Source organism: Hordeum vulgare, chromosome 1H (assembly GCF_904849725.1).
Source record: "Hordeum vulgare subsp. vulgare chromosome 1H, MorexV3_pseudomolecules_assembly, whole genome shotgun sequence".
In the NCBI taxonomy this organism is placed as follows: domain Eukaryota; kingdom Viridiplantae; phylum Streptophyta; class Magnoliopsida; order Poales; family Poaceae; genus Hordeum; species Hordeum vulgare.
This window is the reverse complement of record NC_058518.1, coordinates 265032965-265047507: the sequence shown is the minus strand read 5'-3', so window position 1 is coordinate 265047507 and position 14543 is coordinate 265032965. Positions and strand designations below refer to the sequence as shown.

The 14543-nt window shown below is 46.7% G+C and overlaps 1 protein-coding gene across 1 annotated transcript; it reads left to right on the top strand.

Moving 5' to 3' along the window:
- Window positions 1-803: 803 nt before the first annotated feature.
- LOC123409473 lies at window positions 804-13846 on the top strand. Its single transcript, XM_045102365.1, has 3 exons — window positions 804-841; window positions 935-1079; window positions 13580-13846. Exons 1-3 carry the CDS (start codon window positions 804-806, stop codon window positions 13844-13846), a joined length of 450 nt encoding a protein of 149 aa, XP_044958300.1.
- The last annotated feature ends 697 nt before the right edge of the window (window positions 13847-14543 follow it).

The window sequence follows — 14543 nt, the reverse complement described above, 5'->3', positions numbered from 1 at the left end:
CTGATCTGCGTCGGCGCGCCGGTCCAAACTTTCGTCCGGCCGCGCGCGAGCCGCAGGATCCACCAACCCCGCGTCGTCCGCACCGTTGGATCCGCATGTAACATTTTCCCCCCTATGCAGCAAAATTTCGATGCGATGCAGCAATTTTTTCAACAATTGTAACAAAAACAAAATTTGTAGCAAAAAAATTATATCTACGTGATCGTAGCAAAAAAACGAAGCTGATGGTACGTGGTAGCAAAAGTCAAACGCCAGTTGTAACAAATATTTACGTGACGTGTATGCAACTTTTTTAGTGAACGGTTGGAGCAAAACATGATGCCGGTTGTAGCAAAAAGTAAAAAGCATCGATTGTAACGAAAAATCCGACGAACAGAAGTTGCAACCAAACATATATGCAGCTTTTTTACTGAGACAAAAAATAGTAAAAAAAACGCTTACAGCAAAAAGACGCTGGTTGCAACATATTTAGACGAAAAATATTGCATCCATTGACCAGAGAAGCGTGCGGGTGGGAAAAATGTTGCAAGGGCCCGCGCGCGCGAGAGGATGACCGACGCGTCTGGTTGCAACATATTTAGACGAAAAATATTACATTCATTGATCAGAGAAGCGTGCGGGTGGGAAAAATGTTGTAAGGGCCGCTACGCACGAGAGGGCGACCGGCGCGTCGCTTCGGCCGGCGCGGTGGTGGAAAACGATTCCAAAAATAAATCGCTTCACCAGCAGATATACGCCTACCTGTTCGACGAAATGCCGCACTGAAACCCTCTTCTCTTCACCTTCCTCCCGCAGGTGACGCGATGCCGCGCAGCTTCCCTCAGGCCCGTCGTCTCCTCGGGTAAGCGGGCGCGAGCATCCCATACCCGACTCTCCCTCTCCGCACGGATTAACCATTGATGTCGTCTCTGTTCTTGTTGCTTTTGGGGATCAGGGGGATGGGGTTCGAGAGGAGGGATGCCTACTTCTTCAAGCAGATGGGCAAGGGCATGCTCTGCACCTACGGGCTTTTAGCCGCAGCATGGCTCTGGAATGATACGTCGCCGCTTGGTTGGTGGACGCTCAAGCCACGCCCCAAGGTAGGTACTATGGCTGGTGACCCTTGGTTGAGGCAGGTGCCACCTTTTGTTTTACTGCAAGATTCTATCGAGTACAATGAGTTAATCGATTCAGAACTTCCAGTAGATAATGTCAGTGGGTTCCTTACTGTGTCTTACGACATAAGTTGATCCAGGCACTTCCCATTCCACAGTTCCGTTGTATGACATCCATCCATAACTGCATCAGGATGGCCAAGGCAAATCTTGCACATGCCTCAGGTTTTATTGAAACCGTATATTCTAGTCATTGATTATTATGTGACAAGTTATCCTTATATATCACCTTCAAAACTCAAACATGAAGTTATAATTGAAAGGAACTTCTACGGGATGCACTGGATTATACTCCCTCCAACCAAAAATAAGTGTCTTTGATTTAATATTGATAGATTGCTTTGGATCGGATCGGTTTGAACTTCGCGGTACTAGGGAGTAGGAGATGGTGGATTACCTTCTCCTTGGCTCGATGTGCCCGCTCCAGTGGCCATGGCAGAGGGGGCGACGGTGTTGACGGCAGAGAGCGGTCAGGTGGTGGCGGTGCTTCCCGTGAGTACCGCGAAAAGGGATCGAAAAGGGATATCGGTGGGGTGACTGGCAGCATGGTTAACCTCGTACTGCGTGCCCCGGCCTCAAAGTTGTCAGAATCGCGATTCTGAATCAGATAGGAACTTCGTTGCTAGGATCGTGAATCGTAGAATCACAACTATCAGGATCGTAGAAACTTAGATTCTATGAGCAAAATCGTACAATCGGAGGGGCTAGTTTGGATCGTAAGATCTTAAGATTCCAAGAATTGAGTCATGATTCTGACAACTTTGTCCGGCCCCCACCTCTTTATATATAGCGCAGGTCACAGGGGCCCACCAACCATGGTTTGGTTGGGCGCCCCCGATCAGGGCGCGATGCAAAGGGTCCGGTGGACCGTTGGGCCCACACGAGAAAGAGATCATCCTAACATTCTCCCCCTTGATCTTAACTTTTCTTTTAACTTTATATTTTACTAGTTTCATCACCGATTAGTACATAGAGCATGTTTCATCGTCACAGCTCAATTGTCGATAGAATCAGACAGCTACAACATACCTCTCTGTTTTGAAATGAATTCTATTACTTTGGGCCTCTCATGATCCAGGAATCATAGGCTTTCCCTTAAACCCATGCCGGCTAAGTGTTCCTTGAACACACTGGGTGGTAAGCCTTTCGTTAGCGGATCTGCAAGCATATCCGTTGTCCTTATATGCTCGAGACTTATAGTGTGATCCTGGATTTTATCTTTCACAATATAATACTTTATATCTATTGCTTTGGTAGCATTATTCGACTTATTGTTGTGAGCATAGAATACTGCGGACTGGTTGTCACAATACATCTTTAGTGGTTTGTCAATACAATCTACCACTTTCAAGTCGGGTATGAATTTCTTTAACCATATCACCTACCCGGTGGCCTCAAAACATGCTATAAACTCTTCTTGCATCGTGGACGATGCAACTATGGACTGTTTGGAGCTTTTCCATGAAATAGCCCCTCCAACGAGAGTGAATACGTATCCTGACGTGGATTCTCTATCATCTCCGTCTCCCGCAAAATTTGCGTCTGAATACCCTTTTATCTCTAGGGAATCAAATCTTCTGTATGTTAGCATGATGTCTTTTGTGCCTTGCGCATAACACAATGCTTTCTTTACCATCTTCAAGTGCTCTATGCCTGGATTCTCTTGATATCTACCGAGTACCCCGATGATAAAAGCTAAGTTAGGGCGAGCGCACACATGTGCATACTGTAAACTTCCAACAGCCGAAGTATATGACATTGCTTTCATTTGATCGAGCTCGTACTGGTTCTTGGGACATTGGAATTTCCCAAAATTGTCGCCCTTGACTATAGGAGCAGGTGTGGCCTTACTCGCATGCATATTATATTTTTTGAGAACCTTTTCTAAATATGCTTTCTGCAGTAGTCCTAAAAGTCCATTTTCCTATCTCAGTGAATTTCAATGTCCAAAACATATGAAGCATCACCAAGATCTTTCATATCAAAATTTGAGGATAAAAACTTCTTTGTTTTTTGTAGTAGACTAACACCATTGCTAGCGAGCAAGATATCATCCACATACAAGATTAGGAAAATGTATTTCCCATTTTTGAACTTTGCATAAACGCAGTTATCCTCAACATTTTTTTTAAATCCAATTTTTTTAATTGTATCATTAAACTTTAGATACCACTGTCTAGAGGCTTGCGTTAGTCCATAAATGGATCTCTTCAGGCGGCATCCCATATCTTCCTTGCCTTCCATGATAAAACCCTTGGTTGTCTCATGTAGACATTTTCTTCTAAATCCCCGTTTAGAAATGCCGTCTTTACATCCATTTGACGTAACTCTAAATCAAAATGCGCAACTAATGCCATTATGATTCTGAAGGAATCCTTACATGAGACTGGGGAAAATGTCTCATTGTAATCTAATCCCTTCTCTTTGTGTGAATCCTTTTGTCACAAGTTGTGCTTTATACTTTTTTATATTCCCATTAGAGTCATACTTAGTTTTGTAGACCCATTTACAGCCTACTGTTTTGGCTCCTTTAGGAATTATTTCTAAGTCCCAAACATCGTTGGAACTCATCGATTTCATCTCGTCTTCCATTGCCTCCAGCCACTTCAATGAGTGAGGGCTTCTCATAGCTTCTTCATATGAAGTGGGATCACCTTCCATATGAACCAATTATGTGTTATAAACTTTATAATCAGTAGAAATAACTGATCTTCTAGTTCTGTTAGACCTTCTAAGTGCGTCATTCTCTGGCACATCTTCAAAAATGGCTGTTGCACCTCCCTTTCATGTACAACAACAGGTTTAGTCGGATTCTGAAGGACAGGTTCCGAGTCTTCTCCCATAGTTGTCATGGTTGGAGTCACAACAGGTAGTGAGAAAAATGGCTCTTGGATCATCGGATTAGGTGCATGCACCCTCTTCTCCTCAAGATCAATTTTCCTAGCTACCATGCCCCCCTCATCATTTCGTCCTCTAAGAAGACCGCATATCTTGTTTCTACAAACTTTGTGTATCTTTCTGGATAGTAGAAACGAAAACCCTTTGATCTATCAGGATAGCCAATGAAGTGGCAACTTATTGTTTTGGGATCTAACTTTGCAATATTTGGATTAAACATTTTGGCCCCAACTGGGCAACCCCACACCCTGAAGTGTTGCGGGGATGACACTTTTCCTGTCCACAACTTGTACGGTGTTTTGGGCACCGATTTAATTGGTACTTTATTGAGAATGTGAATGGCGGTTTTAAGCGCCTCCATCCATAATCCCAATGGCAAGTTGGAGTAACTCATCATGCCGCGCATCATATCCATAAGTATACGGTTACACCTTTTAGCTACTCCATTTTGCTGAGGTTCGCCCGGCATTGAATATTGGGCGACTATGCCAGTCTCCTGTAAAAACTTTGCAGAAGGTCCAGGGACTTGGCCATATGGAGTGTGGCGACCGTAGTACTCCCCCCACGGTCAGATCTCACTATCTTTATTCTTTTGTCAAGTTGATTTTCAACTTCAGCTTTGAATATTTTAAATTTATCCAATGCTTCATTTCTTTCTTTGATTGGATAAATATAACCAAATCGGGAGTAATCATCTGTGAATGTTATGAACGAGTCATAACCATCCACACTTTTCACAAGAAATGGTCCACACATGTCAGTGTGAATGATATCTAGTGTTCCTGTGCTTCGGTTTGCACCCTTTTTGATTTGTTTTACATACTTTCCTTTAATGCAATCAATGCATTGTTCTAAGTCTGAGAACTCTAGTGGAGGAATAATTTCACTTTTAGTTAGTCTTCCTATTCTCCCCTTTGAAATATGGCCCAAGCGACAGTGCGATAATTTCGATGAGTCGTGAGTTCTCTTTCTTTTCTTTTGTTCTTTGTTCGACGCGGAAACTTGCTCATTCACATTACACACATAATGCACTTTTTCACGAAGTGATAATAAATAAAGCTCATTGTGAAGTAAAGCATCACCCACATAAGCATTATTAAACCATATGGCACACTTGCCATGTCCAAAATAACATTCATAATGGTCTTTATCCAAACATGAAACACTAATCAAATTTCTGTGACATGAAGGAACATATAAAATGTCTCTAAGCAAAAGCTTGAATCCGTCAGCTAACTCCAGGGAGATGTCGTCGACAGCTTCAACTTCTGCTTAAACTCCATTCGCGACTTCAATGCTTCTTTCGCTTCTTTGCGTAGTCCTCGTCGAATGGAATCCTTGTAATGAATTTGCAACATTTGCACCTGAGTCGATCCACCAAGTAGATTTCGAAAACTGTGCATACAGGGATTCATTTACAAAGGAAACAGCGTTGTTACCTCTCTTTGCCATTATTGACTTTAACCAATCGGGGCAATCTTTCTTGTAATGCCCAGTCTTCTTACAGTGGAGACAAGTGTCTTTGTCCACTGGAAAAGACTTCTGCTGATTCTGATATTGCATGGGAGATTTTTCATGTGGCTTTGAAGGGGAACCATTGCTATTGTGATTGTAGTTCCTTTTCTTATCCTTCACATAGTTCAGAAAACCACCATGTGAGGTTTTTGTTAGGAATAAGCAACTTGTATTCCCATGAGGCCATAGGCCGGTATATAACTATATATACATGTACAGGTGATGGACTATATGCAGGAAACACCTTATAGTGGGATAAATACAAAAGGGTACATGACTTATATTATAACTCTAACACCCCCCTCAAACTCATGGTGGATGAACAACACTGAGTTTGGAGAGATAAAAGCCATGCTGTGCTCTAGTCTGGGCCTTCGTCAGGAAATCCGCCAACTGTAACTCGGAAGGCACATACTGAAGAGCAATAACCTGATCCTCCACAGCAGCGCGCACATAGAAAGCATCAACACCAATATGCTTGGTGAGCTCATGCTTCACAGGATCGCGCGCAATGCTAATAGCACCTGTGCTGTCAGATAATAGCAGAGTCGGTGTAGTGACAGAAACACCAAAATCCTGAAGTAACCACCATAACCAAGTCACCTCTGCCGTCAAAAGAGCCATCGCTCGCAACTCAGCCTCTGCACTCGAACGGGAAACTGCAATCTGTTTCTTCGTCTTCCAGGCAATGAGAGAACCACCAAGAAAAACACAGTAAGCAGAAAGTGAACGGCGATCTGAAGGATCACTAGCCCACGTAGCATCCGAATAGGCCTGAAGCTGTAAAGAACCGGAGCGAGGAAAGAATAGACGGTGAGAGATCGTGCCCCGAAGATATCGGAGAACATGGAGGAGATGACTATAGTGAACTGATGTGGGAGCAGAGACGAATTGACTCAGAATATGAACCGGATATGAGATATCCGGACGAGTGACAGCTAGATAAACAAGACTGCCAACAAGATGACGATAACGCGTCGGGTCAGGCAGGGGATCACCATCTATAGCAGAAAGATGAACATTGAGCTCCATAGGAGTCTCAACAATGCGCTCATCAGTAAGAGCAGCACGAGCAAGAAGATCCTGGATATACTTTTCCTGGGATATAAAAAAGCCATCAGAGGTAGAAGAGACTTCAATCCCAAGAAAGTAGCGAAGAGGTCCAAGATCACACATAAGGAACTGCTCACTAAGACGGGCCTTGACAAAGGCAATATACTCGGGGTCATCCCCAGTGATGACCATGTCATCAACATAGAGAAGAAGAAGAGTCCGACCACGAGGAGAAAGGTGAATAAATAATGCTGGATCATGAACACTGGCTGAAAAACCAGCGGCAGTCACCACAGAGGCAAAACGCTCAAACCAGACGCGGGGGGCTTGCTTAAGGCCATAGAGAGAGCGACGAAGACGACATACCATGCCATCAGGAACAGAATACCCAGGTGGTGGCTGCATGTACACCTCCTCACACAGCTCACCATTAAGAAAAGCATTCTTAACATCAAGCTGAGAGATAGACCAGTGGCGTGTAGAGGCCACGACAAGAAGTGTACGAACAGTGGTCATATGAGCCACAGGAGCAAAAGTCTCGTCATAATCACGACCATGCTCCTGCTGAAAACCACGAGCCACAAGACGAGCTTTGTGACGCTCAAGAGAACCATCGGAGCAAGTCTTAACCTTGTAGACCCACTTACAAGTGATGGGACGGACTCCGGGAGGAAGGGAAACAGGATCACACGTACCAGTGCGTTCAAGAGCAGCAATCTCCTCTGCCATCGCAAATTGCCATTCAGGATGAACAACAGCCTGATGATAAGTAGTCGGCTCAAGAACAGCAGCACCAGCGGTGGAAAATCCAAAACGATCAACAGGCGGACGAGGACGAGAACGCAAGCCATAAGTAGGTTGAGACGAAGATGACGACACATCCACAGAACGTGAATGACGAGTGTAACACTGATGAAAAGATGGAACTATGGAAGGAGGAATCGCCAAGGTAGAATCGGGGAGTGGCGACGAAGAAATCACCGAGATGAAGGTGTAGAATCCGGTGACATGCTAGGCGAGGAGACCGTGGAAGATGGTGGCGACAAATCGACTGGAGGTGGAGAAGCAGAGGGAGCGGAACGAATAGGCAAAGGCTCGACGGGTGTGATAGGTGTGTCAGCAAAAGTGAGGAAAGAGATATCCTCCACGGAAAAAGTCGAGGAAGATGGACGTGGGTAGAAGGGACGAGACTCATCGAAAGTCACATCCCGGGAGATACGCATCCGACGACCGATGGGATCCCAAGAACGATAGCCCTTATGCTTATCACTATAGCCTAACAAACACACTCAACAGACTGAGTGGTCAGTTTGGTGCGTTCGCGGGGGGCAAGAAGAACATAGCAAACACAACCAAACAAGCGAAGCATTGAATAGTCGGGAGAACGATCAAAAAGACGCTCGAAAGGAACACCACCCTGTAGAGCAGTGGAAGGCTGGAGATTCATGAGATAGGTGGAGGTGGAGACGGCCTCAGCCCAAAAATGAGGCGGGAGAGAGGCAGCAATCATCAATGCACGAGCCGTCTCAAGAAGATGACGATGCTTGCGCTCAGCCACGCCATTCTGAGCGTGAGCACCAGGACAAGAGAATTGAGAGAGAGTCCCTTGCTCAGCAAGGACACCACGCAACATCTTAGAGAGATACTCGCCAGTGGAATCAACACGAAACACACGAATGGGAGAGGAGAACTGAGTATGAACCATGGCAGCAAAACGCTTATAAATGGACAACACCTCACTACGATAAGTCATGAAACAAAGCCATGTGTAACGAGAGAAGTCATCTATGAAAATAATATAGTATTTATGACCCCCTTTCGAAACGAAGGGAGCCGGACCCCATACATTGGAATGAACTAAATCAAAAGGACGCTTAGACACGGACTCACTATGTGGATATGGTAACTGAATCTGCTTGCCAAGACGACAACCCTGATACTCTAAAGAGGCATCTCCTGAGACAGACCCCAGAAGACCTCGACGAACTAACGACGACAAACGAGAACCACACAGATGACCTAGTCGATGATGCCACTGCTGGAAGGAACCAGTAGCCGAGGCGACCAAAGCGGAAGAACTGGCGATAGAGGGGGCAGCGGAAGGAACATGAAGCCAGTCCAACTCCCAAAGACCCTCAGAATCACGGCGGCGAGGACCAACCCCAACCAGAGTGTGCGTGCGACGGTCCTGGACAGAACAAGAGTCAAGGTCAAGGATGACACGACAACCAGAATCAGCAAGTTGACCAGCGGAAAACAGATTCATGGTAAGTCGAGGAACATGAGCAACATCAGGAACAGAATACGAAGGAGTGGTAAGAGTGCCTCTACTAACGACAGAAAGGGGAGTACCATCAGCAGTGAGGACATGAACATGAGAATCAAGCGATCGAAGAGAGGACAGAGTGGAAGAATTAGAAGTCATATGAAAGGAAGCTCCAGAGTCCAGAACCCATGGGGATGTACCTGACTGTGTAGAAGGTGGTTGCTCAGTGCGGGAAGCCTCAGTCACAGAACCAGCAGTACCCGTCGAGGAAGAACCTGAAGCAGCGAGCGGACGCTTAAGTCTCAGAATATCCTGCTCAGTCAAAGCGGTGGCTGAAGCCGTCGAGAGAGATGACGAAGTCGCTGTAGATGATGATCGCGCCTTGCGCAAGTGTTTCTTCTTCGTGTAGCAGTGGGACTCAATATGATCATCATTGTTGCAGTAGCCACAATGTGAACGGGGGCGACCTGAGCCTCCAGAAGGAGTGGGCAAGAGCGGCGGAGCACTCGAGCGAGAAGGGGTCGGTGCAGCAGGGGGCGTAGAAGTAGCCCGAGCAGCGAGCACCGAGGGAACCTCCAGCAAACCAGCACCACGTAAGCGAGTCTCCTCAGCACGAATCTCAGAAAGCGCCTCCATGAGAGAAATACGGCCACGAGCAAACAACTGAGCACGCCGGGGCTCAAACTCCTTACGGAGCCGAGACAGGAACTCGTAGACGCGATGAAACTCCAAATCGGTCTGGACAGCCTGGCAGCAGGGGCAAGTACGACAACCAGCACTGCGGAGAGAATCAAGCTGGCGCCAGATAGCAGAACTCTGTGCATAGAAGTCATCAACAGTAGAGTCACCCTGCTGAAGAGCATGTGCTCCTGACGGACCACAGAGAGGTATAAGGCATCACCAGAGGGCTCATAGCGCTGACGAAGGCGAGTCCACATCTCAAAGACAGTAGGAAGGCCCAGAAACTCAGAGGCAAACTAAGGCAGAACGCTAGCAGTGAGAACAGCTGCAGCACGAGCATCATCATCAAGCCACTGGGTGTAAACAGACAGAGCACCATGATACACCTGAAGAGCTTCCTCATAAGTCAAAACCTTCTCATCATAAGCACAAATAGCAGCCTCATCAACAACCTTAGTCGCATCCTTCGCAGCCTGCGTAGCATCTGCGGGAAGAACCGGTGGAGTAGGAGTGGGAGCCACAGGAGGAACCGGACGTGGCGGACAACCGCCCTCGCCAGAGAGAACACCCCAGAGACGGATGCCACACATATGAATGCGCATGAAGCCAATGAACTCGGTGTAGTTAGTACCATCGAAGATCACCGAACATCGAGGGATAGCAACATAGCCCGACGCAGTAGACATTTTTTTTAGAACTCACGGGAGCTGCAGATCAGAGAGGGCCGGCGGAAGGCAAGCTTGAGCGGGAGCAAAGCAGACGACGAGGCAGCGGCTTGCGTCCCGATCGAAGTCGCAGCAGTGGGAAAAGCGACAGGCAAGAGAAGGAGGATTCGATCCTATAGGATCGGTAGCAGGAGGAGGCGCTCTTCTCTCTGGATCCCGTCTGGATCCCGTCGGCGCTGTTCCGTCTGGATCCCGTCGGCGCTGTTCCGTCTAGATCCCGTCGGCGCTTTTTTGTCTGGTTCCCATCTGGATCCCGTCTGGATACCAGAAGCGAGAAAAGAGCCGGCCCGTCGACGGCTTGCTTGCTTTACAATGAGTTTCCCAGAGATCGATCCGAGACGGAGCGGGAGTAGAAGCTGGGTTTGATCCGAGACGGCGCGGCGCGGATCCTGGCGGATCGAGGCTGGGCGAGATCCAGGGAGCGGATTGGCGCCTGAAGTCCTGGAACCGCCGCGAGAGCAGAGTCGGTTCTGGATGGGATCCGGTGACGAGGATGACGAGGATGACGAGGAGGAGCAGATCAACAACACGAGTTGCGGCGTGCAAAAGTTAACCTAGCTCTAATACCATGTTAGGAATAAGCAACTTGTATTTCCATGAGGCCATAGGCCGGTATATATACATGTACAGGTGATGGACTATATGCAGGAAACCCCTTATATAGTAGGATAAATACAAAAGGGTACATGACTTATATTATGACTCTAACAGTTTTAAGTCTCTTCTCTTCTTGAACACACATGACTATAGTCTTTTCTATGTCCCATTTTTCAGGCGACATGTTGTATTTGACAATAAAAGTCTCGAACTCTTTTGACAATGAAGCCATAACCAGGTGAACAAGGAGTGCAGGTTTGAGCTCCAAGTCCAAATCCACGGGTTTCAGCTTAGCTGTCATGTTGCTCATCCTGAGGATGTGCTCTCTTATGTCATGTCCACCGCATGTGTACTTTTCTATCACCAGTTGTTTCAGCAACTGAGTGACATAAACCTTTGAAGAACTAGTAAACTGGCTCTTTATCTTTTTAAGATACTCCCCTACGGAAGTACACTCTGCAATTGAGCCCGCAATAGTGTTCTCAATCGTGTTCTTTATAAAGGCCATACACTTTTTGTTTGCGGTGTGTCACTTTTGGTTGTCGAGGATGCATGCCATCTTCAATGGGGCATAACCCCTCCTCTTTTTATCCCATGCAACATCATCATCAGTTGTCTCTCTGACTGGCTCTATAGGTCTGACCGGCTGTGGAGTGTCCACCACCCAGTCCATCTCAACACAGACGAAGGCCATATCGACTTTCTTTCTCCATTCAGAGTAATTGTCACCTCTGAGGGTTGGAATCTCTTTGATGCAGCTCATCAAGTAAAACACTCCTGAAAACCACAATGAAATAAGATCGTGGCAACAATTGCATGCATTAATCCAACGTTGGTCAAAATTAAAACATACAACCATTTATGCAATTTAAATCTATATCACCGTTGGGCAAAAGTAGAAATAAATGCACCTTTTACAACAATAATAGATCATGGTTATGTTATTAACAACGTTGGTCATAAAAAATAACAGAATCATATTTATTTCAATAATCACTTTATCATGTTCTTAAAAAACTAATTTCACTTTGAACTTTTATTTACTTTTAAAAGAGCATTTATATTTATTTGCAGCGGAAAAAACATGAATAAAAAATTCATGAGACTTTATACTTTTCAGAATCTTTTATTTCTGTCACGTTTCTGTTTTTCTAGACAAATTTTTGTTGTATTAATTTGAATAGAAAACTATATTTAATCTGCCCAAAAACTGGACAAAAACATAGACTATATATATAAAAAAACAGTCAGGGCTCTCTGGGCCGAAACCGGTCCAGTTACCCAGCAGCCGAGCCGGCTCCCGCGTGTTGTATGCGCCTCTTTGGACCGAAACCGGTCCAGCAGACGGCCTGTGCCCTGGCCCAGGCCTGTCCTCCATCGATGGCGCTAGGGCGGCACAAAATCCCGCTGGGCCAGCTGCTGCTCACCCCTGCCGTCGGATGCTGTCGGCGCCATCCAACAGCCGCCCGCGAGCATCGCACGATCAAAACCGCGGGCCGAGGGAGCCGAGGGGGAAACCCTAAATCATTTCCCCCTCGCACCGTTCGCCTCCTCTCCCTCGGACGCGCCGCTCGCCTCTCGCTGTTCGCTCGAACGCGGCGACTGCGGGCCACGGGCGGTGCTCATTTCGGCCGCTGGCGACCGGTCGAAGACCTCCGCTCCTCACGCGCCTCTCCTTCCTCCCCTTCCCCTTTCTTTCTTTCTCCACTACCCGCACCTCCTCTCTATTTCACCGTGGACGACGACAGGCGGAGCTCCAAACGGCGCCCCCACGTCCCCTTTGTCGGCACGCGCGAGCACCTTCAAGGTGAATGCGCCGCCGTCAAACGGTACAGTGGTGGTGCCCTTTGCCCCCTGGGGAGGTGGTGTTCTTCTTCTTTGCCCCCCTGGGGAGGTGGTGTTCTTCTTCCCCGCACCTCGGCTTGCCGATGCGTGTGAGGATCGAGAGGAACTGGCGCGGCCTTGCAGCGACGCACTTTGCTGGCGGCCTGAGGCCCTTCTACGGTGAGCTTTTTTTTTTTCCTTTGCCCTGTTCTAGGGTTCTTCGTGGGGAGGGGATTTCTTTTCTTTTCTGTTTCTACTACCGAAAATCAACACCGAATGGCTCTGATACCATTGATAGATTGCTTTGGATCGGATCAGTTTGAACTTCGCGGTAGTAGGGAGTAGGAGACGGTGGATTACCTTTTACTTGGCTCGATGTGCCCGCTCCAGTGGCCATGGCAGAGGGGGCGACGGTGTTGACGGCAGAGAGCGGTGAGGTGGTGTCGGTGCTTCCCGTGAGCACTGTGCTAACCCTAGATCGGAAGGGGATATCGGTGGGATGACTGGCGGCGCGGTTAACCTCGTACTGCGTGCCCCGACCCCCACCTCATTATATATAGCGCAGGTCACAGGGGCCCACCAACCATGGTTCGGTTGGGCACCCCCGATCAGGGCGCGATGCAAGGGGTCCGGTGGGCCGTTGGGCCCACACGGGAAAGAGATCATCCTAACAAATACAACTTTAGTACACCAAAATTGTCACTTGGGGAAATATGATTATATATAACGACCTCTTAATGTGAATATCTCTTCTACAATACCGTGATAAATAGCCTTGGGCGTTCTATTTGCTAATGTTCACCCTTTCACTGACTCATGCCTTTTCAGTTTATAGTTTCCTAAAAACCATCTTAAATATTTTTCAGGAAGAAAAAAAAAAGGCACATCTTTATGAGCGCAGGGATTTTCCCTACCCTGGTGATGAGCATGCAGTTGAGGAGTTCATAAAAAGTGGGGGCGCTCTAGGTACCACGATCGGACCCAAAGGTTTTGCGGATACTAACGTCGACTCTGATAACATGCAGAAGCAACTTAAGTCAAAAAAGTTTGACCAGGAAGCACTGAAGCTCTGGTTCCGGGTGAGGAATGAGGTTGTACAGGAACTCCAAGAGAAGGGATTTGATGTTGAATGAAGTTTTATTCTTGTGAAAGGAGAAATGGTGTCTCAGCTCTACTAATTGACACAGCAGCTAGTAACTTAGAATAAATGCAAATATTAAACATGGAGCTTATGCTACGATTATCCTCTTTTTTCCCGCTACCTGCCCGGGCCTGTATCTTATTCCACGGGAAATGTCTTTGCAGAGCATCTACATTGTGTTGTGTCCATGCCAATATTAATCTTGTTGGCTTGTTCCATTTCTTTTGTTACCGATTTCTGATCTTTAAGACATGTTATCAACCAGTCATTGAGCCCTTATTTTCCTGTGTTCACAAACTTAAGAGTTATTTTCTGTTGTTTACAAACCAGGCCTTGAGCCCTTATTTTCCAGTGGTTTTCTGTCAAACATTAATGGTGGCGCTCTTGTTCTCTCAGGCCCCTGAGATCACAGCTTTTGGCCATCTTTTTGATAAATCATAAATAGGTCCATGCAATAAGGTAGAAACGTTGAAGTGTGGAACAGTGGAAGTCCCAAGGAGTTCTCTGAAGTAATTGCAGTAACTTGCATGTTTTTTCCCTTTGAAATCTATGGCATCTTACTGTGTCAAACCACCTACATGTGAAATCTTTTCAAAACATGCCAGGTAGCCAGCATGTTCAAAAAATCCATAGGTCTAAATTCCTATTTTGCCTCTGCCTACCAGCCCTCAAGGCTAAGCGTTCTGCTG